Source organism: Molossus molossus, unplaced genomic scaffold, assembly GCF_014108415.1.
Source record: "Molossus molossus isolate mMolMol1 unplaced genomic scaffold, mMolMol1.p scaffold_m16_p_1, whole genome shotgun sequence".
In the NCBI taxonomy this organism is placed as follows: Eukaryota; Metazoa; Chordata; class Mammalia; order Chiroptera; family Molossidae; genus Molossus; species Molossus molossus.
The window spans coordinates 221,538,970-221,565,959 of NW_023425344.1; the positions used below are offsets into that span (position 1 = coordinate 221,538,970).

The 26,990-nt window shown below is 37.5% G+C and overlaps 1 protein-coding gene across 17 annotated transcripts in view; it reads left to right on the forward strand.

Moving 5' to 3' along the window:
* The window catches only part of RAD51B (RAD51 paralog B), a 547,382-nt gene that overhangs the window by 39,978 nt on the left and 480,414 nt on the right, over positions 1-26,990 (forward strand). For all 17 annotated transcript variants that reach the window (XR_004960184.1, XR_004960183.1, XR_004960186.1 and 14 more), the window contains 2 exons: positions 4,084-4,203; positions 5,196-5,379. Coding sequence is in view for 13 of the 17 variants with exons in the window: in XM_036267257.1 (XP_036123150.1) it covers positions 4,084-4,203; positions 5,196-5,379 (304 nt within the window). In the remaining 4 variants the exon portion in view is untranslated. The remainder of the gene's footprint in view (positions 1-4,083; positions 4,204-5,195; positions 5,380-26,990) is intronic.

Genomic DNA, 26,990 nt, shown 5'->3' on the forward strand with positions numbered 1-26,990 from the left:
GATAGTCCAGAAGTCCCTTTGGCTCCTCTTTTGAACTACATTTTGGGTTCAGTTACTTCAGATCACATGAGCTATTCCCTAGGTCAAGACACCCTCATCTGTTATCTGGACCTTCTGCACTAGTGGTCTTGTTTTCACCCTTGCCCATCTACAGCCTCTTCATTTGGTATCTAGTGATTCTTCAAAAAGAAAAGAAGTCAGGTCATACCCATTCTGCTTCTAGGCTTTTACTAAATAAAATCTAAACAAAACCCACAGACCTAAGGATCGTGTGTGGTTTTGGCCCCTGGCTAGCCCTCTGACCTTGCTTCTTCTTTTTTTTTTTTTATCCTCACCCGAGGACATTTTTCAATTTTTTGTTCAGATAGAGCGGGAGGGAGAGAGAGGAAGAGAGAGAGAGAAACATCGACGTGAAGGGACACATCGAGTGGCTGCCACTCGCACGACCAACCAGGGCCGGGGACAAACCAACCGAGGTACGTGCCCTTAGCGGGAACCGAACCCGGGTCTCTCAGGACCGCAGGCCGACGCTCCAACCGCTGAGCCAAACCGGCCAGGGCACTTCTTTTTTTTTATCCTCACCCGAGGACACTTTTCCATTTTTTGTTCAGATAGAATGGGAGGGAGAGAGAGGAAGAGAGAGAGAAACATCGACATGAAAGGGACACATCGAGTGGCTGCCACCCACCTGATCAACCAGGGCCAGGGACAAACTGCAACCGAGGTACACGCCCTTAGCGGGAGCTGAACCCGGGTCTCTCTGGACCGCAGGCCGACGCTCTAACCGCTGAGCCAAACCGGCCAGGGCCCTTGCTTCTTATTCTCCCTCTTGAGTTGCAGCTACATCAGCCTCTTACACCCGGCCTTGTGCACTTGCTATACTCTCTTCCTATGCACTGGCTATCCACATGGTTCATTTTTCTCATCTCCCTTTGCTCAAATGTCACCGTATTAAAGAGGCTCTCCCAGATCACCTTACATAAAATGGCACTTACTTCCATCAATCACAGTCTGTCCCCTCATCCTGGTTCATTTTTCTTTAGAGCATTTATTATCTGATATATGATATACTATATTTCTTTGTCTCTCTCAGTAGAATGTAAATTCCATGAGGGGAGGATCTTTTTGGTTTGGTTTGGTTGTTATGCATTGCCATATCCTTAGCACCTAGAACAGTGACTGGCATGTAGCAGGTCCTCAATAAATATTTGTTGAATTACTGAATCATAAGTGCATCCTTTGAAAGGAATACTTTTTATAAAAGAGATGTCCACTAGATGGCATTGTTGTCAAACTTTATGTAATTAATGTCTGGAACAAAAGATAGGTTCTTTTCTGTTGCTTGCTCCAAACAAAACAGATCTTTGTGATGAAGATTATCATGAGAAATTTCAATGATTAATGTAAGGCATATAGAATACTACATTTATATATATATATATATATATATATATATTTTTTATCCTCACCCGAGGATATTTTTCCATTTTTTGTACAGATAGAGTGGGAGGGAGAGAGAGAGAGAAACATCGATGTGAAGGGACACATCGAGTGGCTGCCTCCCGCACGACCAACCAGGACCTGGGACAAACTGCAACCGAAGTACGTGCCCTTAGCGGGAACCGAACCCGGGTCTCTCCGGACTGCAGGCCGACGCTCTAACCGCTGAGCCAAACTGGCCAGGGCTATTTGGTTTTTGATTCATATGTTTTTAGATATCTCTTCTAAAATTAAAACAAAACATTTAGAAAAATTTATAGAAAATTACAGCATATTGGTATGTAAATAACCATTTGATACAGTTATTTGGTCTAACTATGGTTATTGTCTCTGTGAACAATTCCTAAGTTTGTCCAATTAGTCTAAGCTTATTAAGCTTGACCTTAAAGGCACCACCATCCCACTTAAACCTTTGGGCAAAAACCCTATGTAATTTTCTTTTCTTTTCTGCCATCTCTCATGGTTATTAGTTAGGAAGGCTCTTTTAGTTTATTTCATACTAAATCAGATAAATTGTGCATTTTTAGGATGGAAAGAAAGAAAATACTCCCATTGTCTAGTAATGGAGTATCTGATATGTTTAATATCTAGAAGTAAATAGTCATCAGCAGGAGCCGTGGCCTTTGCTTTTCATGGTGTTAGAGATATTGCCACCGCCCTGCTCTCCACCAGAGCATTAGGGAAAGAAGAGAGCATGATGACTCTGAATCCAGTTAGTTCATGCCTGTGCCGTGGCCACCTTCCTTCTGAAGCACGCCAAAGGCATGAGAGAGCAGTAACCCGTGCCAGAGCCTTTCACACTTCAGCCACTGCTTGAAATCCAGCCTCCTGTTGGAAGTGGAAAATTATTGTCTGTCAGCTGTTCAATTATTGCTAGTGAGTTAGGTACTCTCAGTCTGGTTCCTAATCAACTGGGCACCCACATTTTGAAAACTTCTGTTTCTGATGGATGTTGTCATTCCTATCCTATTCAAAATCAGTGGGTGCCAAGTGCCAGAGCTTTTTAGCTGCTTTCTCTGACGAGAAATAATTGCCCTGTTCAAAAAATTGACACATTTCCCAAACCCTCAAAATATACCTGTTCTGCTTTTGCTAATGCCATCTTATTTCTTTTTGCTTTTATCATTTACTTCATTTCCTCTTTTTTTTTTTTTTTTTTTCAATTCTTATGCCTTTCTTAGGAACTTCTCTTGAATGGTCATTTGATCCATTTTGTTTTTACTCTTTACACATCTTTCAGTCCTGTTCCTTGCTCCTAAAATAATTTTTCCTCTTGTTCAACCTGATGATTTCTTTAATGTTTCTCTCTTCCTGTTTTAGATGTTTCTCTTTTATTTCTGATTATAGCATATGTGAGGAACTTTGTTTATTTATTTAAAGTTCTTAGCCTCTTCTTGGAACTCATTAACTATCGAGAAATAAAAACACTGTTCTTTTGTACTTTATGTCTTTAAATGGAACATAAACTCTAGGATGGTTTTTGGGTTTTTAGGCCTTCTTCCCGGTCACCCTTGAATGGTGGTTAAGTACGGGGCTGACCAAGTGTCGTTTTAAATAGGAGACAGTTGCGCCCTGGCTGGTTTGGCTCAGCGGTTAGAGCGTCGGCCTGCGGTCCTGAGAGACCCGGGTTCGGTTCCCGCTAAGGGCGCGAACCTCGGTTGCAGTTTGTCCCCGGCCCTGGTTGGTCGTGCGGGTGGCAGCCACTTGATGTGTTCCTTTCACGTCGATGTTTCTCTCTCTCTCTCTGTTCCTCTCTCTCCCTCCCACTCTACCTGAACAAAAAATGGAAAAATGTCCTCGGGTGAGGATAAATAGGAGACAGTTGCACTCAAAGATTTACACTTTTAGCCAGAAACATTTGAAATTTCTAGTACTGCTGCCCATGTCTTGTACTATTAATAAAGGTAGTTGCATCTGTTTTAACTTGTCACTCTCCTATGCTTGGCCTACCCCATGCATTAGAACTAGCTTTGAGGTCAGAATTCAGTGTTTAGAAAATCATGTTTTATTTACTAAGGAAATCTCAAACAATATTCATTTTTGTAGACAATAATTTTCTGTTTACCCAGGACCTACTGAATAGCATTTGTTTTGTATGTATTATGTTTTAATGGACAAAGCATATCTTTTAGGTCTCAGATGTGGAGACTTACTGATGTTTAATTATTAGAATGATAATATTCCATATTTATTCAAATATATTTCATTCTTGAAAATGCAAGCATTTTTCTTATTTATTCAACATATATCACAGCTACTAGTCAAAATATCGTTTTAAAAAAAACTTATTTATTCCCAGAAAGGTAAACCCCAGAGGCATTGTTGCTTGCTCAGCTTTCGATGAGATCTAAAAGCTAGTCTCATGGTCTGTTTGCTAATCTCTTTTAGTGCTCATAAAGAAGGGCTTACACTCCAAACTTATATATTAGGCCATTTTGCTTATACCTTCTCTATCCATGAGGCTTTCGTTCTATAGTTCCGTGTGGCTTACGTGTTTCCTAAGTAAAATTCATTAGAGGTTCAGCAATGTGGCCTTAAATAGCATAGAGTATCTTCACTTATGCTGTTTTTTTTGCCCCACAGACTGATTGAGATAGCAGAATCTCGTTTTCCCAGATATTTTAACACTGAAGAAAAATTACGTTTGACAAGCAGTAAAGTTCATCTGTATCGGGAACTCAGCTGTGATGAGGTTCTACAAAGGTATGTCGTTTTAGGTTTTGGTATCTAAGTAATACTTCGAAGATTTAATTTTTGGTCTTTGTGTTTTTAGTTTGTGAGTGAAAAAAGTCCCTATATATTAGGTTTATGGGAAATAATTTCTTCTCTGTTCTTCTTTATTCACTGTGGCCTATTGGTTGAAGTATCTCTTTAAAAATGAAAATAAAACCTGATAAAATGTTTTATTTAATTAATTAAGTGGTGTATTAATTATCTATTGCTTCACTAACAGATTACCCAAAGTTTAGCAGCTTAGACAGGAAAACACATATTGTCTCACATAGGCTCTGAGAGTGGCTTAGCTAGGTGTTTCTCGCTCAGGGTTGCTCAAGGGCTGACCGTCAAGCTCTTGGCCGGGGCTATAGTCATCTCAGGGCCATTGTGGGGCTGGAGAATCTTGGAGAATGTCAATGTCACTCTCACAGTTGCTGGAAGGCCTCCCTTCCTTCCTGGTGTTAGCCAGTGGCCTCTGTTCCTCACCATGTGGGCCTTTCCACAGGACTGTTTCCAGCACAGCTGCTTGCCCCATCCAGAGTGAGTGATCTGAGAGAGAGCCCAACATGGCAGCTGTAGAGTTTTATAACCTACTCTCAGAGATGACGTACCACCATTCTGCCGTATGCTATTAGTCACACAGACCAACCCTAATACAATATGGGAGAGACTTCATAGGGTGTAAATACCTGGAGATGGGAGTGAATGGGCTAGTTTGGAGACTGGCTACCCTACGTAGGTTTACCCTAAAATTGGAGCTTTAGCAATATCAAAGGAGACCTAAGGACTGAAAACATTTTGGTTTATTTTCAAAAGAGTGCTATATGTATTGAAGAGGTATATGAAAATAAGTTATGTTAATTGAATGCTTGCAATCATCACTATAACTTAGGAAAGAACAATTTGTTGTTCTTTGCAATGCCCTGTTTTTTAAATTATATTATAAGCTTTTTACTATTTTACAAATTCTACTTTTACAGGATTGAATCCTTAGAAGAAGAAATTATTTCAAAAGGAGTTAAACTTGTGATTATTGACTCTGTTGCTTCTGTGGTAAGAAAGGAGTTTGATACACAGCTTCAGGGCAACATGAGAGAGAGGAACAAGCTCTTGGCACGAGAAGCAGCCACCTTGAAATATCTGGCTGAGGAGTTTTTAATCCCAGTAAGTTTTTCTTTCTCCTTTTTCCTTTACCATTCTTTTTTTATATTAAGTCCACTGCCCTAATATCAATTAATGTAATCAGAATGAAATGCGAGACAAATGACTTTCTAAAGGTAGTATAGTCTAATTGCTAGAGCAAATGTTGCCATCTTATTAAATGTGTTCATCTGTTGAGATTATTTGATCTTTTTTACAGTCTGAGCCTGGAGCAGATTTATTTATTTATTGACATACTATATTATACTGGTTTCAAGCGTAATGATGAGACGGTTATATGACTTACAAAGTGATCAGCCCATTACTGTTGGCATGACTTTCCATAGTGGGAGTTGTGAACAGGAAGTTGAAGATGAGGATGTGTTGCAAGAGTTTGTGGTAGGTGAGGTACAAGATACAAATGTTCACTGGGTTACATTCCCATTAGCAGTGTGTGGGAGAGTCCTGTGTGTTCTTCAGCCTCAACAACGTTTAATGTTGTCGTGCTTTTCAGAGTTAACCATGCATCATCCCAACGGAAGATAAGGAATTCCTTAAACTGAGATAAAATGTAGTTACGATTTTGTAATATTTAGATTTGTGTTTGGAAGATGAAAATCTTGAATTATTTTAACATTAAGAATATGTATCTATAGTGTAAACTACCACACAGCTTTTGAGATTTATAAAATTAAGCAAGAAGTCAAGGGAGAAAATGTGGCATACAAAAGGTTTTACATATTTTAATGGCTTTTAAAATTCATGTTTTATATTAAATATGTAATTCCTGGTGAAGTCAAGTGCTGTAAAGTTTCTCATGGATGATTCTCATCTTTTACATTTTATTGTAGCTGGTTAAAATTATAAATTCATGTTTTCCCTGGTCAAGGAGAATAAGGGAATTTGAAAATATCTTATAAAGTGACTTGAGTGAAAAATTATATATGCTTATTTTATTAATTCATACTGTTGCATGGGTTAATCCTGTGTAAAATATGAAAATTTACTTTTAAAAATTTGTATTTATTTGCTTTAAATAGTAATTGTAGGCTAATGCTTTTCAGTATTTCCTGAGGTGATTTATTTTCCTGAGTGAGAAAGGGGTTCAGCTTGTCTTTGCTTTAATAGAGCCCTCTGATATAATAGGTACTTAGTATTTCCATGTCTTGTTATCTTTGCCTTTGTTTTTCTGTGTACAGAGAAATGCAGAATATGCATACTTATATAACACAGTGTCATATTGGTTTTTGGACCAGTAAGTGTTGGTTTTATAAGACTGTTGAAAAATACTTCCTTAAGGAAATGTCAGGATTTTCCTAGCCTCATTACCTCATTTAAATGTAAAATGATAAACTTCTAAGCTTTTATATTGTACTTTGAATAGGTGGCTTTATATTGAATTAAGTGTCTTAAAAAGTATGTTGTCTGGTTCATTATACATTTCAAATTAGTCAGCCTCATGATCCTTGTAGTTCTTCAGACATGCCAGCAAACATTTCTGCTTCAGGAAGTGTTTGCTGTTCCTTGGCCTGGAATATTCCTACTCTGCATACCCATATGGTTTCTCTCTCTGTCACCTTATGAGTAAGGACTTCCTGACCATATAAGTATCAGCCACACTCCCTGCCTCCCCATGTCTTACTATGCTTTATGTTTCTCCATTGGAGTTTTTACCGTCTAGCATTATATCTTTATGCTTATTGTTTGTGTCCCCTCTACTCCAGAGTGGTTCAACGGACTCTGTCTGCTTTGTTCACTGCTTTCTTCTTAGTACCAGGAGTAGTGCCTAGCACATGAAAGGCACTCAGTAAATATATTTGAATGTATAAATTGCATACACTGCTTTTCTTCTTGGACTTGAATTAATCTTACATATATTTGTATTGAACTTAAATATTAATATTTGCTTTTAACACTATTTGGTACTATCTTTTATATTATTGTTTTAATAGTAATGAAATATAATTTCAGATGGCATAATGTCTTATCATACAGGAGCTGTACTTAGATTACACTGGCTTCTTGTAGGAAGAAAAATAATTCTTAAGATTCTTAAACTTGGAGAAGCCTTTAGAGACCTAGATCGTGTTGGAGAACCAGGAAGTAGAAGAGGTTTGATCTCAGTTGGTAGAACCAGGATAAGCAAATGTCTGATGGCTTCTGCAGCTTAAGCGGGAAACAGGCATTCCAGGCTGCTCACAGGCTTGGCTCTGAAGGCCGGGACGTGTCTGGCATTTTGATACACTGCAGATATCTTTTCATTCAAATAAGAGTAAAGAGTAGAACCAACTTGGGTGGTAGGATGAGTACTGTATTGAATTTTAAAATTTCTCTACAATGAACACACAATGCTTTTAAAATCTAGGGGGTGGGAAAGCTTAAAAATATAATTTGTACTTAATTTTGATTGTCACATTGTATATATATTTGTGTACAGTTTCTATGTATGTTTGTATATTAGCATGCCTGCATAGAGATTTCAACCTCCTCTCAGTAACTGATAACTAATAGAAAGTCAGGCCCTGGCCTGTTTGGTTCAGCGGTTAGAGCGTCGGCCTGCGGTTCTGAGAGACCCGGGTTCGGTTCCCGCTAAGGGCGCGTACCTCGGCTGCAGTTTGTCCCCGGCCCTGGTCGGTTGTGCGGGTGGCAGCCACTCGATGTGTTCCTTTCACATCGATGTTTCTCTCTCTCCCTCCCACTCTACCTGAACAAAAAATGGAAAAGTGTCTTCGGTGAGGATAAAAAAATAAATAAAATAAAATAAAAATAAAAAAATAAAAAAATTTAGAAAGTCAGAAGGCCTGAATAACATAATCAAGCAACTTGATCTATTGACATTTACAAAACATTTACAAAATTCCACTCAATGCCTGCAGAATATGCATTCCTTTCAAGTACACATGAGATATTCACCAAGATAAACCATATTCTCGGCCATAAAATAAACCTCAACAGATTTTAAAGATCGAAATAGTATAAAGTTTGTTATTATTATGTTTTCTTATAACTGGAAGTTTGTACCTCTTATTTCCCTTTGCCTTTTTTGCACATTCTCCCAACCCCCTCCTCTCTGGCAGCCATCCCTTGTTCTCTGTATGTGTGAGTCTTTCTGTTTGTTTTGATTTTTTTTTTTTAGATTCCACGTATAAGTACAGTCATATGGTCTTTGTCTTTCTCTGAATTATTTCACTTAGCATAATAGGTCCATCCATGTTGTCATGAATGTCAAGATTTCATTCTTTTTTTATTGCTGAGCAATATTCCATTGTGCGTATACCACATTTTCCAAAATATGTTTTTTAACCAGAAGAGAATTAAACTAGAAATTGATAAGAGATACATGTGTGAAAAATCCTCAAATATTTGGAAATTAAACAAAAACACTTCTCAGTAATCCATGGCTCAAAGGATAAATCATGACAAACTTAGAATATATTTTGAAGTAAAAATGAAAATAGAGCACATCAAAATTTGTGGAATGCAGCTAAATCAGTGTTTAGAGGGAAAATTGTATAATTAAATGCTTTTACAGGCATACCTCAGAGATATTGCAGGTTCAATATAATTTAATTTAATTTAAATATACTTTATTGCTAAAGACTGTTAACCGCCATCTGAGCTTCTGAGCTTTTGGTGAGTTGCAGTATTTTTGCTGGTGGAGAGTCTTGCCTTCATGTTGATGGCTGCTGACTGATCAGGGTGGTGGTTGTTGAAGGCTGGGTGGCTGTGGCAATTTCTTAAAATAAGACAGTAATGAAGTTTGCCCCATTGATTGGCTCTTCCTTTCATGAATGATTTCTCTGTAGCATTTGATGCTGTTTAGCATTTTACTCATAGTAGGACTTCTTCCAAAGCTGGAGTCATACCTACTGTTTTATCAACTAAGTTTATGTAATATTGTAAATCCTTTGTTGCCATTTCAGCAATCTTATGGCATGTTCACCAGATGTAGATTCCATCTCAAGAAACCGTTTTCTTTGCTCATCCATAAGAAGCAATTCCTTATCCACTACAGGTTTCTCATGAGATTGCAGCGATTCAGTCACATCTTCAGACTCCACTTCAATTCTAGACAATTGCAATAGTAACATCCAAGGTACTGATCACAGACCACCATAACATAATAATAATGAAAAAATGGAAATATGAGAATTACCAAAATGTGACACAGAGACAAGGAGTGAGCAAATGCTGTTGGAAAAATGATGCCAATAGACTTGCTTGACTCAGGGTTGCCACAAACCTTAAAAAATGCAGTATCTGCACAGTGCAATAAAGCGAGGTGTGTCTCGCTCTGCTAGAAAAGGTAGTTTCAAATCAATGATTCAAGCTTGTAAAAAATAGAAAAGAATAAAATAAACCCAAAGTAAGCAGAAGGTAGGAAATAATAAAGATGAGAGTAGAAATTGATGAAATTGAAAACAGAAAACAGTGGAGAAGAAAAATGAAATAAAAGCCGGTTCTTTGAAAAGATCAGTAATTTTGACAAAACTCTTCCCCAGACTGACCAAGAGAAAAAGGGGAAACAAATTAGCAGTATGTGGAATTAAAGGGGAGGATGTCACTATAGATCCTATAGGCATTAAATGGATTAGAAAGGAATATTATGAACAACTTTATTCCAGTAAGTTTGATGAAAATAACCATAAACAAATTGTAAACAATGGGTATAGTTGTGGTGCAATAAAACTTTGTTTAAAAAAAACAGTGGAGGGTCATATTTGACCCACGGGCCATAGATTGCCACCCCCTGATCTGGAGCCCTCCCCTTCTTAGGCTCAGGACCCAGGGCCGGTTCTACCAGTCGTTTAAGGTATTTGGAGCAAGGCTAAGAGAGCAATCTGCTCATAAATCAATGTTTTCTCAAACTAGTTTAAGGCATTGACCCCTTTAATGTACAAGTAATATTCTCATGAACCCCCACTGGTAATTTCAATTTTATTCTAATACAGAAATATATAGAATTATAAAACTAGCTAATAAAGTCACACTTATGAAACCATAAACTGGGTTGTATTTACAAACAACACAGTATGATTTAATTACTCTAATGTAATAGATAATTTGCTAAATTAAATTATTGCTTGCAATAGAAACATTAACTTGTGGCATAGCTTGTTTTTAATTTTGTATACGTATATCTACTGTAGTTCATGTGATGACTAAACTCTCTCAACTCTTTTTTCTGTTTGAACTACTACAAAACCTTCTTCTGTTTGGGAAGGTGACATCATTTTGTCCTCACTGGTACATGAATGCATTTATGTTTGAATTCTGCCATTGCTCTTTTCTCATTAGTTCCTGACAAAGTAGTACTACTTACTCTGCATCACTTGATTGAAAACAGACATTAACATCTTGTGGCAGTTTTCAATTGTAAAATGCCTATACTAATATTTGAGGCCATCACTGAAATAAACATAACATAACATTAAAAAATTCTCAGAGAAAATTTACAAACCTTTGAATATGTTTACAGTTTGAGAACTACAGTTGTATAAGTTTTGTAGAATTTTTTTCCTGAATTTTATGGGGCACTCTGCTATTGGGATGCAAAAGGCAAAACCTTTGTCTCTTCAAAGTGTGCTCACGCTAGTATTGGAAAGAACAGTAGGCTCTGAGACTATAGGTACTTGATGAAAGTACACGAGAATTTAAATATTGCCTGTGTAAAATAAATTGTGGTTATGGTTAATTATGTTTCCTGTTTATCATACATAAAACAGTTTTTATATATATTGTAAATTACATATCAGATTAAAATACAGTAAACCCTTAATTTTGCTGACCTTGATTTAATGGACTGAATTTAACAGACACAATTTCTGGTCCATATGTCAGGTGTGAAAATTAACGTCCTCTTAATTTTAAAATGCTTTTAACCACGATTTGCTTATAATTAAATAAACAGGTTTTTTTTGTTGTTGTTATTAATTCACTGTTATTTAAATAAAATTTTTTTTTAATCCTCACCTGAGGATATTTTTTCCTTTATTTTCAGATAGAGTGGGAGGGAGAGAGAGAGAAAAAAAAACATCAATATGAGAGAGACACATTGATGGTTGCCTCCTGCACAACCCCGACCAGGGCCGGGGACCGGAATCGAACCCGCAACTCTCTGGTCCACAGGCTGACACTCTAACCACTGAGCCAGACTGGCCAGGGCTGGACCATACACTTTTAAGGACAGAATTATGTCTTCTAGTTTTCTGATTCCCAGGGCCTAGTGCTATGGGTAGGAAGTATTCTGGAAGTTAACAGCTAATAACATTACATTGCAAATCATTATGTTGTATACCTGAAACTAGTATAATGTTACATGTCAATTATATCTCAGTTTTAAAAACAGCATATATGAAATCCTGAAATAATACATAGTTATATGCTAACTTCAACTCTATAAGGAAGAGCTGAAAGTTAACTTGTTAAATGATGAAAAGTAATAGGTGTGGCTCAGTGAGACATGTACCTAATGCCTGAATAAGAGGGACCCAATTTTAAGAGCATTGTGAAGTAACTTGAAAGTAAAATAAAGTTACTATTAAGGCTCATATACTTACTGTATATGTCATATTTATATCCATTTAAATATTTATCTTTTAAAATATAATTTGAATTTTTTTATGCTCACTGCTGAAATTCTTGCCATGTTTATGTTGATTTTTGTAGTATGCCATGTTAGCTGTGTTCTTTATTTGTTTAGTTTCCTATCTTAGAGTTTTATAAGCTCTTTGAATAAAGGAGAAAAAATGATCTAGCTTAGATAGAAGGACTTTAACTTTCAAGATGCTTTTTTGAAAATGCTTCAAATGTATTTTTGAACAGGCCAATACAGATGCAAAAAGATGCACCAATTCAAGATGTAAATTTTTACTGTTTCAGAGAATTCAAAACATTCAGTTTAGTTGTTGGTATATAAGTAGCACTGAAGTTTCTTGCTCTTTTCTTTCTTTTCCTTTTACCTTCACTTCTTGATATTATACATATGATTTCTAGTATACAGGAGCTAGTATCAGTTAATAGTATTTAGAAAAGTGACATATCAAGAAAAAATTGAATATACTATTTAAATATTCCAAGAAGGAAAAGTCTGAATTTCATTGAAAGATGCTGTTAAAATCTATTTTACTGGGATGTGATTATTACCAGTTTTTCTCTTATTGCCATCTGTATTCTTGATTATGTGCCTTTTGAGAACATGCATTGCTCTAATTTATTGCATAACAGTTTATTCTGAAATATTAATGCTCATAAAATGTTTAAAGCTACTTAGAAAAATTAATTAAAATAGGTGTATTTCCTATTTTCTTATTTTAAATACATAAGGCTTTAAAATCATTTAACGAGTAAAAACGACTTATTTTCGTTTTAAGTAAGGCAAATATTATAGGGTTAGACTTTTTATTATTTGAAAAAAGCATGAAAATATGTTCTGTGTTCTGAGCTTAATGGCAAACTCCATATGGGCCAGGGTTTCTTTTCTTTTTTTCCTTTAGCTGTCTCATCATGCAAAGTGGGTTTAGTCTGATGGGATTATATCTTATCTTCGACACTAATAATATCGAAAGTTCTTTTTTAGACCCAGAAACATGGAAGTAGGGCACAGACTGACATCCCTCAGAAGAGGGGGTGGGGAGGTGGGAAGAGATAAACCACAGAACTTATATGCATGTATGCATAACCAATGGACATGGACAACTAAGCCAGGGACGGGGCGGAGGTGGGGTGGGGTGGGGAGTGCCAATGGGGTAAAAAGGTAAAATATCTGTAACAAAAAAATAAATAAAAAATTCATTAAAAAATATATATATATTAAAAGTTCTTTTTTTTAAAAAATTCTCACTCGAGGATATTTTTTCATTGATTTTCAGGTAGAATGGGAGGGAGGAAGGGAGGGAGAGAGAGAGAGAGAAATATTGATGTGAGAGAGAAACATTGATTGGTTGCCTCCTGCACAACCCCAACCAGAGCCACGGATTGAACCTGCAACTGAGGTACGTGCTCTTGATTGGAATCGAACCCATGACTCTTAGGTCTGTGGGCCAATGCTCTGACTGCTGAGCCAAACCAGCCAAGGTATGTTGAAAGTTCTTTAAAAAATAGGAAAGTAGGCTAGTGCATTTAACATAATTAAGATTTTGTTAATTACAAAATTGCAATACTGTGTTTATGACTTGTGATATAGAGGAAAAAGAATGTATGTAACAAATTTTGACATTTGTTCTTATCACAAACATAAATTCGGGGCTTGCATTTCTGTGAAAGCCTAATGAGCTTTTTCTGATTGTAAACTAGGAACCCTAGATATATGTAAATAACCCATCAAAATCTCTAGAGTTATATTTTGCTATTGTGTAATGTTATTGTGTGATTTTCCAGAAATCATGTAGTTTTTGGTTTACTGTGATAACTTTCATATTAATTACTGACAGCAAACACTATAGGACTTCTACGAGGTAAGAAAAGTCCTCTACAATGTTTTTTTCTTTTCCATAAGTGCCTTTTATCACTCACACTTGAACTCAGATTATTTTTAAAGCTACCCTTTATTCATTCAGGTGGCTGAAACTCACACTGCAGACTAAACCTTTATTTCATCTTCAAGTGATAATAAGTCTAGAAAAATTATATCTTTATTTTTTTAACTCTTTATAATTTATAAAACTTTGCTTTTATTGTTGACTAGAGTAAACAGTTAGAAACAACTGAAAGGTTAACGAGTAGGTGATTGGCTAAATTAGCAGTGGTACATCCATACAACAGAGTGCCGTTGTTAAAATAAATGAGATAGCGCAGAAATGCACTCACAGGTACATAGGAAAGGATTAGATCAGCTGGCTTGGGTTGCTGAAACCTAGCATATTCTGAAGAAAGGCCTGTCTTCAGGACTGGCCTTTGACTGGCTCCTGGGAGAAGAACTCTGAGCCCTTGGAATATTCTGTCTAATAATAGTGTTTTTGTATGTCCGAGGCCCTGGACCACACAGTACCAGCTGTATTAGATAGTTTATGCAAAAAATGTGATTTATGGTGAACACCTATTTTGCTCTGGGGACTGGAATCTGAATAGCTGAGGTCAGTCATGCAGGCCCTGTGTGCCTCCTGAATGACCCCCAATAAAAACCATGGACACCAGGGCTTGGACAAGCTTTCCTGGTTGACATCACTTCACTTGTGTTGTCACACGTCATTGCTGGGAGAATTAAGCACATCCATGCAACTCCACTGGGGGATGACACCTAGAAGGTTGTGCCTGGTTTTTCCTAGACTTTGCTTATGCTTCTTTTCTCTTCGCTTTTTCAGTCTGCATCATTCTGTTATAATAAGCCATAACCGTGAGTGCAACAGCTTTTCTGAGTCCTGTGGGTCCTTCCACGGTGAATCATTGAGCCAGAGAGTTGTTTGGGGGACCTCGTGCACAGAAGCATCAGTAGATTATGTGCAAGAATATTTATGGTAGCTCTGTTTATAATTGTTTGAAACACAAAATTTAGGTACTATAGTATTAATGTATTGGTTTTGATCATTTTACTGTGGTTATAAGATGTTAACATTAGGGAAGCTGGATAAAGGGCGTATAGGCACTCTCCTTGCTCTTTTTACAACTGTTTGTTGAGTCTAAAATTATTTCAAAATAAAAGTTAAAAAAGGAGAATGGGTTGGAGTGCTTTTATTTGTGTAAGTTGGCTCTGGAAGCTCATAAAGAAACTCCATTGGTTACATGTGGAGAAGGAAAGTTGGGACCAGAAGGTGACTTACATTCCATGCATTGGATCTATCTAATCTATTTAGTCATCCAGTTCCTATCAATAACACCTGTTATCTTTAATTGAATCAGTGCTCTTCATCTGTCAGCAAATTTAGTTGGCTCCATTTCAATATATGGTCTGTGATTACTTCCTGCCACCTTCAGTGCTGTTAGCCTGGTTCCTGGTGGTTAAGAGTCCTGGCTTTGGAATTAGACGTTGGTTTGAACCATAGCCTCTCCGTTTGCTAATTTTATGACCTTGAGTAAGTTAATTATCCTAGCTCCAACTCTTAGTTTCCCATTTGAAAGCGGGGATAATAATATCTGACTCATGAGGGTGTGAGGATTAAATGAGATAATGTCTGTACTGTTCTTTGCACAATGTTCGACACATTCAGTAAAAGGTAGCCATTAATTATTAATTTTAGTAGTTACCTCATTCCAGATGCTTGGTATATTTTATCTCTCTTCTAATATTTTTTTCATGAAGTGTCCAGCTTCTCCAGAGGGAAAATCATGTCTTACTCACTATTGTATCCCCGTTTGGCTGTTTTTTTGATGGATAGTGTTACTGCCTGGACCCTCCTATACCTGGTTAATTCACTCATTCTTTGGATCTCAGACTCTCTCTTTTCTTTTTAACTCCACCCTCAGCAATGGTGTATAAAACTCTGTGCTAGGCACTCTGAAATCATAAAGATGAATAAAACACAGTCTTTGCTTTTCAGGCTTCTATAAATAAGTAAATTGTAGGAGACAAATAGCTTTCTGTGGTACAGTAGAGAATGAAATAAGTATCTTGTCTACTGTTCTTTTTCTGTTTCTAACAGATATGTAAGTAGCTTGGTACCCATTTCTCTGTCCTTTCTTGGGATCGTAGAGTGCACAGAGAAATATAAAGGCAGGTAGCATAGATCTTCATAGGCTCTAGTTAAATTCTTTATTATGTCTAATTTTGACCCTTGCTGTCCGTTCTTATTGAGAGAGTGCTTGTTTGGAGACAGACTGGTTAAACTGATAAAGCACAAGCATAATTCCAATGTTGTTGCCGAGAAAAAATTAGAAATGAAAGTAAGTTTGCAGCTCTTAGTCTTTACTTTTACTTTACATATAGTACACAAATGTGTTCGTAGAATTTTCCAATTGGAAATTTTAAATTTGTTGCTGTTGGCAAATGTCAATTCTCAAGCGAGAAGAGGGATGTAGAGAGATGCAAGAAGCAGCTGCATAATTGAATACTATCAATTGCTTCTTCTCTCCTGGATTATTATTACAATGTCTTCATTGGTGTGCTTATCTCCCCCCAGCCCCCGCTGCCTTTTTTTTTTTTTTTCTCCCATAGGGACATATTGTTGATCTTAAACAGATATGGTTTATTCTGGAACAACAAAGAAGTGTGATTCAGGATATTCTGTTTAATGGCAAACCACAAACATTCTTTTATAGAGGAAAGGGGAGTTCAGGAGGCTGCTATAAACAAATAGTCCATAGGAGGAAACTGGGTATTTGAAGTGTAGTGGCTTTTCATTGGCTGAGTTGTAACAGTCTTTCATTGGCCGAGTGGTTGCTGGGTGAGGAGAAGATCCTCCTTCCTGCTGGAGTAGTAGAGCAGAAAAACATCTTCCTGTTGGAGATGGGAAGTATATCTCTTCTTGTTTGGGGTCATTGACGACAAGTGGTATGGTGCGTAGCATAGGGCCCCACAGGCCCTCCCAATTCTGATTTAAGTGAGGTTTCTGTTTGTTAATCTTCACAATATTACTGCTACATAATTTTCCCAGAGTGTATCTCTGATTACATCCTCCTCTGCTCAGAAGCATTGCGTGGCACCATGTTTTTTATAGAATAAATCTACTAGACTTTAATTGCTATGGGGGCAGAGAATTTATCTGTTCACACTTGGATCCTTTGCATCTAGGACAGTATAATGCAAATAGTTGCTCCGATTAATATTTGTTGAATGATTAAGTCTAAATTCCTATATGATGTTCATAATTTGCTTTCATCTGACTCCAACCTACTCTTTCTATCGTTTTTTTTTTCTCGTCTTTGCAGGCTGCTGGTCTATCCCTAACTCGATGTTTATTCTAGCTGTGGATGTCCTCCCTTTTCATCACTCTCTTTCTAAATTTTACTCTTCTTTCATGTCTAAGTTCTCAAGTTTTGTTTCTTCCCTGAGATTTTTATACTGCTCTATTTTAGCTCCAGTCAACTCTGCCTTTATTTGTAGCACACATATGCTTTAGACCCCATCAATTTTATCTTCTTTTATAGTACACATGGTCTTAACTATTTTTTTTTATCCTCACTTGAGGACATTTTTCCATTTTTTGTTCAGATGGAGTGGGAGGGAGAGAGAGGAAGAGAGAGAGAGAGAGAGACATTGACGTGAAAGGGACACATCGAGTGGCTGCCACCCGCACGACCAACCAGGGCCGGGGACAGACTGCAACCGAAGTATGTGCCCTTAGCGGGAACTGAACCCGGGTCTGTCTGGACCTCAGGCTGACACTCCAACCACTGAGCCAAACTGGCAAGGGCTTAACTTCTTTTTTTAAATTAATTTTATTGGGGTGACATGGGTTAATAGGATCATATAAATTTCAAGTGAACACTTCGATGATATAAGATCTATATATTGCTGTGTGCCCACAGCCCCAAGTCAGACCATCTTCCATCACCATGTATTAGGCTCCCCTTACGCTCCATCTCTCCCCCCACCCTCTTCTCTCTGGCAACCACCACACTGCTCTCTGTGTCTACGAATTTCAGTTTTATATCCCACATATGAGTGAAATCATATGGTCCTTAGCCTTTTCTGACAGACGAATTTGGCCTTAAGTTCTTAATGAGAACTTTAATCATTTATTGCCTTGCAGTGTCATTTTAAATTTTGATCTCCTTAGTTTATTAGAAAGCTCCCTGAAAACAGAACTGTCTTTCATGCCTCCTCCATGGCTGCCTATGTTGAATGGTGTCCATATTGAATAGTGTGCTGTATTGAGTAGGTGTCCAGTATGTATTTGCAGAATGATTGCATCACTTTTTCTAGTTATGCAATGTCTGAAATGCATATTTAATTAAGTAAGTGCCTACTTCAATTCTAATACTTCTTAAAGGGAAAACATTCTAACATTCATTCTAAAAAGTGAAAAGATACTTGGAAGCTAAACTTAGGTGTCTCTCCCCCTTCTCCTTCCTTCTTTAAAATTGAATGGAGAGGATTTGACAGCTATGAACCCTTAATTTAGTATGATGCATCAACTTGGTGTGAGACATCATCAGTTAAGATTTTATATAAAGAACTGTGGCCCTGGCTGGTTTGGCTCAGTGGTTAGAGTGTTGGCCCACGGACCAAAGAGTCCTGGGTTCGATTCCCGGTCAAGGGCATGTATCTTGGTTTTGGGTTCGATCCCTAGCCTGGGTCGAGTTTGTTCAGGAGGCGATCAATCTCTGTGTCTCTCTCACATTGATGTTTCTCTCTCTCTCTCTCTCCCTTTCTTCCTTCTTCCCACTCTATCTAAAAAAATCAATGGAAAAAATACTCTCAGGTGAGGATTAAAACAACAAAAGCACTGTGATCATCAAGCTGGGACTATAACATTAATGCTCTGTATGTACTATTATTATAATGCCTTGTCTAGAAGTTTAACAATGTCACATGATATTCTACTTTATGATTTCTAACTTGTCAAAAAAAGCAGTGTAAAGAAATTAGATCTTGTGAGTAATGGAATCTACTAACAGCTCCCTGTTTAATTAAATTCAAATAAACACTTTGAAATACAACCCTGCCTGCATGAGAGGTTGGTCAAAGGACAGTATCTTATGTTTTTCAATCAAGGACAAAAATTGTTTCTTTGGTTAATATTGTTGTATGTTGTCTTTCTTGAATAGATCCATTGAGTTAATGCACTTATCTTCCAAGTATATGCTGTTTTTTTTTCTACTTTAGAAAGCTTAGTCTTTTAAAAATAATAGTTTATTTTTTAATTTTGTTTTGAACTTAATTATTTGAGGAGCTTAATTCTTTGACACCCTAAATTTTGACTTCTTTTTGGAAGCTTCCAGTCTTATTAATTCTGTTTTTTATCAGATTATTCAGTCGGTAAATTTATAATTTTAATAGAGTTTTAAGCCCTGGGCAATGTGTTACTCTAAAAACAGAAACATCTTTTATTGCTGCAGTTAGAATGTTTTCCTTTATTGAGTATAAGAATTAAAGTAGGTACTTAACTTTGTAAGATTTGAAAAAAATTTCCAAACATTGAATCTATAGAAAATACAAAGAGTCTAGGAAAACTCATAACAGCTGTGGTTTAAAGGTTTTATCTGTCTTCCAATACAACTAATATAATATATAATAGAGAATATTAAAAGTTAGATTTTCCTCACTTGAACAGTTTATTCCCTCCCCATTTTTTGCCTTCCGATTATCCTTGATATTGAAAATGATATACTCATCAATTTACACTTTCCTATTTTAGATCTCTCTCTTTTTTAAATATGTTTTTGTTGATTTCAGGGAGAGGGAGAGAGAGAGAAACATCAGTCAGCTGCCTCTTGCACACCCTCTTCTGGGGATTGAGCCTACAACCCGGACATGTACTCTGACTGGTAATCGAACCTGGTACCCAAGACAATACTAAACCAACTCAGCTACACTGACAGGGCTTGTTTTTATCTCTTAATGTTGATTCCATTTCTGTTGGGAAATATCTTATTAAAAGTAAAACATTTAGCCCTGGCTGGTTTGGCTCAGCGGTTAGAGAGTCGGCCCATGGACCAAAGAGTTGGGGGTTCGATTCTGGTCAAGGGCACGTACCTCGGTTGCGGTTCGTCCCTGGCCCTAGTCGGGGTTGTGCGGGAGGCAACCAGTCGATGTGTCGCTTTCACATCCATGTTTCTCTCTCTCTATCCCTCTCTTTCCCTCCCTCCCACTCTATCTGTGATAAATAGAAAAAAATAAAACTAAAATATTTAAATAAAATGATAGCTCTTAGCCCTAGCCGGTTTGGCTCAGCAGTTAGACTATGGACTGAAGGGTCAGGGGTTCAGTTCCCAGTCAAGGGCACATATCTGGGTTGCAGGTCCAATCCCAGGCCCCAGTATCCCCAGTAGCCCCAGTAAGTGTTGTGCAAGAGGCAGCTGATCTATGTGTCTCTCTTACATCAATGTTTCTCTCTCTCTCTCTCTCTTTCTTTTCCTCCCTCCGTCCCTCCCTTCCACTCTCTCTGAAAATCAATGGAATAATATCCTCAGGTGAGGATTAACAACAAAAAAATATGATAGCTCTTTAATCCTAAAATTGTTTTGATGGTTATAGGAGAGAAAAGTGTGTGTGGTTAGAAAGAGCAAGAACTCTTGTTCTTACAGTTAATGGTTTGCAAAACTGAGTTCCTTTTAAAATTACATTTTGATAATGATTGGTTTTTTTAAAAATGTTTTATTGATTTTAGAGAGAGAGGAGAATGGAGAGGGAGAGAGAAAAAAAACATCAATATGAGAGGTAAACATCGATCGGTTGCCTCCCATAAGCACCCTGATTGGGGATCAAACCTGCAACCCAGGTATGTACCCTGACCAGGAATCGAACCAGTGACCTTTTGGTGCATGGGTCAATGCTCAACCAACTGAACCACACCAGCCAGGGTTAATGATTGGGTTTTGAAGTCCCTTTTAAGATCAAGGACCTTACTTAGTATCTCAGAATTTGTGTTGTTTTACTGGCAAAAGTAAGTAGTTGTTAAAATTATTGTAGTTTATTTAAATAACCTACAGTCATAAAGGCTGTTAGTAAATAGCTGTATCTTATTGAATACTTACTTTTGTTCCAGGTATTTCAATGAATACATTTCAAACATTTTTTTATTTAATACTTTAAATAACTTTGTAAGGTAGTTTATATTGTTCCTGTTTTATAGATGAAGAAATTGAGGCTTATCAGGGTTAAATAACTTTCCCAGAATAACATGGCTAATAAGTAGAAAGGGTAGGGTTTGAACTCAGATCTGTTTGATTCCAGTGTATGTGTTCTTTTTCACAATGGAACACTGCTTCCTAGTGCAGAAGTCAGAATTATTCTCCTTTGCCTCTTTTTGACTGAAAGCTATTCAATACTCAGAATTATTTCTTCTAATACTTTTCCTTCTTTCCTTTTTTAATCCTCACCCGAGGATATTTTTCTATTTTATCTTCAGATAGCATGAGAGGGAGGGAGAGAGAGAGGGAGACATCAACTCGTTGCCTCCTGAATGACCCTGACCAAGGCTGGGGACAAACCACAACCGAGGTATGTGCCCTTGACCAGAATTGAGCCCGAGACTCTTTGGTCTGCGGGCAGACACTCTAACCACTGAGCAAACCTGCCAGGGCTCTTTTACTACTTTTTCAATGAAAAGTTTTATACCTTGCTTTATACTTTGTTGCTTTTCTTCTGTTAGTAATATCAGTATTTCAAATAAAAGAAATACTTGAATACTTGTAGCTTTTAAAAATTTTTTATCTTTACCTGAGGACATTTTTTCATTTTTGTTCAGATAGAGTAGAAGGGAGAGAGAGAGGGAGGGAGAGGGAGAGGGAGAAAAACATCGACTTGAAAGGGACATATCCAGTGGCTGCCTCCCACACGACCTGGACGAATCACAACTGAGGTACATGCCCTTGACCGGAATCAACCCGCGACTCATTGGGCTGCGGGCCGACGCTCTAACCGCTGAGCCAAACTGGCCAGGGCTCGCAGCTTTTTTTTCTTTGAATTTTTTTTTGTTATTGATTTTAAAGAGAGAGAAAGGGAGAGGGAGAGCGAGATAGAAACATCAACGAGAAAGAACATCGACTGGCTGCCTCCTGCATGCCCCTGACTGGGGATTTGGCCTACAATCTGGGTATGTGCCCTGACCAGGAATTGAACTGGTGACCTCTTGGTGCACGGGTCACTGCTCAACCACTGAGCCACACTGGCCGGGCGAATACTTGCAGCTTTGATTGCATTTTCAGTTACATAGAAATCATATGTGTATGTTAAGGCGATAACTAATGCCTTTTATTTTCCAGTCAGTATGCTAAAGATTTGTTGGTTGTCTTTTCTCAAGCTGAAATAGGCAAACTTGAAGTTTAAGTCCTGTGATAAGTATGCTGTCTTAGGAAAATAATTACTGAATACTTGTACTTTGGACCTCTTTTGGGGAACATGTGAAGTACAGACAACCTCCTAAGATTCTGCTTTGAGGTTTAATGAAGACTCAATCTGTGCTGTGACTAGACAGGAGACCTTTTAGTTTCAAGGCATTGCCTGATGTGTCCATAAAATTGGTTGTTCATGAATTTAATTAAAACCCCCTAGGAACTTACAACCTAAGGTAGTTTTTTTGTTTTTGTTTTTTAATCGTCACCCAAGGACATTTTTCCATTTTTTGTTCAGATAGAATGGGAGGGGGAGAGAGAGAGAGAAACATCGACGTGAAAGGGACACATCGAGTGGTTGCCACCCGTACAACCCAGCCAGGGCCGGGGACAAACTGCAACCGAGGTACGTGCCCTTAGCGGGAACCGAACCCGGGTCTCTCTGGACCGCAGGCCGACGCTCTAACCGCTGAGCCAAACCGGCCAGGGCTATTTGTTTATTTTTAAAGCAGCTTTATTGAGGTATAGTTTATATACCATAGAGTTCACTCTAGGAGAAAGTTTTGCTTCCATGCAAAGATGGATAGATTCACGACCAAAGCCCACATTTCTTCATTCATTCATTTATCCCTTTATATATCCTACGATATGAATGTATTTTTTACTTTACTGCTAGGATACCATATGTCTCATTGCCAATATTATTCATTTTTTTTTTTTAATATGTTTTTATTGATGTTTTTCGAGAGAAATAGAAACATCAATGTGAGAGAAACATTGATCTGCTGCCTCCTGCACGCCCCCTACTAGGGATTGAGCCTGCAACCCAGGCATGTGCCCCGACTGGGAATCGAACCAGGACCTCTCAGTTCATGGGATGACACTTAACCCACTGAGCCACACCAGTTGGGCCCATTATTATTTTTATTATGCTATAATTTTATAGATTCTGAAATAATTAGCTTATCTGTCATTTTAGGTTGATAAAAGTATATTGAAATTATTTTTATAGTTATACTCTAATATGAATAAATGCTAATAGATGAAGGAGCTTAGAAAGCCATCTCATAGAATGATTTTATTTACTTTAAGCCATCTTATAGTAAAGATTTTAAATATGTCCCAATATAATGGGATTTCTAAAATCAGGAAAAGTTGATTCAGACAAAATGATAGCTTTGATGGGATGAGGGAGGAAAATATTTACTTATATTAGATGTTTATTGCTGGCTAAAGCATTTGTTTTTCTTTTGTCTTAGTGGACCCATGATATTTTCCCCTGTAACCAGTAGGAATCAGGAAACTTGATTCCACCTCAGTTCAGGGCTAGACCTTTTTGGCCCAAGGGTTATGTCCTTCCCTTTGCCAGTCAGTGATTTGGGTATGAGCACATGACCCAATTCTGGCAAATAGGATACAATAATAATATAAAAAAAAGTCATTTAAGCTTCTGGGAATGTTCTTTCCTGCACTTACAAGAGATCCATGGGAAGATACTTTATATCTTCTATAGGACATGATCAAGGAAACATGTAGCCCTCGTTATTATTGTCAACCATGTTGTATCCAAGAAGGTGGAGCCAACCTTAGGATGAAGCTGACATTTTTAAAAATTGAACTATTTCAAGCAATTTTTATTTGTTGAATTTAGGGAGACAAAGGGAAGGGACACACACACACACAATTGATTTGTTGTTTCACTTATTTATGCATTATTGGTTGATTCTTGTATGTGCCCTGACTGGGGATTGAACCCACAACTTTGGTGTATTGGGATGATGCTCTAACCAACTGTGAAGCTGACATGAAAAAAAAATTGTATTGATTTTAGAGAGAGGAAGGGAGAGGGAGAGAGAGAGAAAAAAGCCATCCATCAGCTGCCTCCTGCATACCCCCTCCTGCATGCCCCCTCCTGGGGATTGAGCCTGCAACCCAGGCATGTGCCCCAACCAGGAATGGAACCAGCAACCTCTTGGTGCATGGGAGGACATCCAACCAACTGAGCCACACCGGCCAGGGTCGTAGCTGGCCTTTTGAATGGTAGTGCAGAGAGACAGAAAAGCTATGGGTCTTTAATGACATATTTGAATAGTCTTTTCTCAGAGTTTCCAGATATGTTAACCTGTGTGTTTCCTTGTGGTTTAAGTCCTTGGTACTGTAATTGTGGTCCATTTACTGGCAACATCAGCATCACCTGTGAGCCTGTTGGAAATGAAGAATTTCTATCACAACCCTAGTCCTACAGAATCAGAATCTCTATTTTAATAGGATCCCCAGATGATTTATTTGCACAGAAAAAGCTGGAGACGTGTTATTTTAAGCCACTTTGAATTGGGTTTTTATTTATTTAGAAATGAAAGCATACTGATATGACATTCTAGAGTTTTTTCTGAGTTACAACTTCCTTCAAGCATGCCATGTATAAATAATGGGGGGAGGCACCATTTGTGATTATAATGGAAACAGCATTGATTGGATCATGATAGAGTTTTAAAAATTCTCATCACACTTTAACTGATGTATGAGGTTCTTTTGGGTTGCTTTTTATAGTTATTTTTAGATGAAACCTAAAACTATAGTCCTTACTCCTTGTGGTCAAAAAGACCCTAATGTTATTTTTGGCAAGTCAGGAGATGTGAGCTTAGCAGTCTGGCTGGAAGCCAGCTCTGAGAGTTGCATTTTGCCTCCCTCAGGATTACCCCTTCTCATTCTCTCCTCGGCTCCGTTTCTGTTTCAGCTAGATCGAGTTTTGTACTGTATTTCTGTTCTAGCACCGTTAACCTCTGGGGAGTCACTCTGGCAAACGGCTGCCTTTTAGGCCAGATGTGTGTTTCGGTCACATGAATAGAGAAGAAAATTTTGTTCCCCTGCTGTAAACTGTAAATTATCTGTGTATATGAGGTTAAAGATAGCATGAGAAATTAAATCCTGTAGCAGTCTAGGAATTTTATTTGAGAATTCCCCCCACACACACTTTTTATACAGAGTTAGATGCAACATTCCAAAAAAGGCAAAACATATTACAAAATTCTTGTTTGCCCATTTTCTAAAGGCCTTAGTGAGCCTGTGGAAGGATAAATGATATGATTCAATTTACAAATTAGATTATTATATCAATAATTAATTGAGAATGAACTGTATCCTTGGTATGCTTTAAAGTGAGAATTACCAAAGGTCTGTATTCACTCAGAAAGGCCTTAGCTCTAAAAGGAGTGCTTTGAAGGGGAATGCAATTATGCTGATTGATTTTAGTATTGTTATTTGTTGAGTTTTTAGTATGTGCTAGGCATGCTACGTACTATGAAAATTTATCTCTGATCCTAAAAAATAAATCATTTTATTCCCATTTTAGACATGATAAAATAGAGGCTACAAAGATGAAATAATGCTCCCAAGCTCATACAGAGAGAGCCCCGGACTGGTGCTCCTAAACCCACACAGGCCCTCAAGGAGCTTACTCTCTACTGGGTGGGAGACTGGATGCAAACAGCTCATTGTAATACAATGTGAGATGAAGTAAAACTAAAAAATAGATATATAAACAGCATCTAGTGAGAACACAGAGGAAGAGGGAATTAATTCTGACCAAGAAGATCAGGAAAAAATAACTTATCGTCCTTCCTATTTCTATAATTCCTTAATAGGCTCCTCCTAACCTCTCTTATTCTGTTAATGGTATCACCATTTTTTTCAGTAATCAAAACTCAAAACCTTTGATGTTTTAATTTTCATATTCTCACGTTTTGTCAATCTGTAAAGCCTTTTAATTCTTAATAGTTTCTTACTATCTGCTACTGTCCATTCTCACTGCTACAATCCTAGTTTTATCTATCACTACACCATTGAGGTCAGTAGCTGTCAGCCTTTGGGCACCTAAGATTTACATCTAATGCTGCTTTGTCAATGTAGAGATTTTGAATCATTAGTTCAAGGTCAAAACTATACTTGTCCTCACAAGCGTGCAGCAGTGAAGAATGCTCTGATTATTAATAGTTTGGTAGCACTAACTTAATTTGTGTACGGTACTACAAGTTTAACCAGCATTGGTCTTTCACCGTCAGTGCAAATGTCAACACAGTGAAAAAGGCAAATAACATCTCAGTATAACTATAAAAAATAGTTATTACTTTGCACCTTTCCGGGGTCTCCTTCCACCACCCAGGAGTCCCCAGATTGAATTTTGAAGACCACTGCCCCAGGTAAGCGGTCCTCAAGTATATGTCTCAAGTGGACAAGTATAGTTTTGCTTAAGAATGTTCTTAATAAATCAGTGATAATTATTAATGTCATTAAATCTTGCCCCTTGAGTACTTGTTTTGTTATTACTCTATTTGACGATGAAATACTCAGAAGGCACTTGTGTGTTCTGAAGTATGGTGGTTGTCTCAAGGAGCAGCACTTTTGCAGTTGTTTTGAGTTGTGAGCTAAACTAGCTGTTTTTTGTTTTTTTTCATGGACGCTATTTTCATTTGGAAAAAAAAATGACTGGGAGACAAACTGTGGTTATTCAGACTTTAATATTTGATAGAAAATTTTCCCAAAATGAAGAAGCATTTTATCATATCTAATGATAAAATTAAAGCTTTCAAGCAAAAATGAAAATGTGGAAACTTCCCAATACTTAAAGACTTTTCTAATGAGATTGATGGTGTTTGAAATGTGTTAACTTTGGGAAGATGTTCATAACAAACATATTCCACATGGTAAGCACATGGGATGATAAAATCATTCAAACTGCAGTGTAGATCAGTTGTTTTTAATGT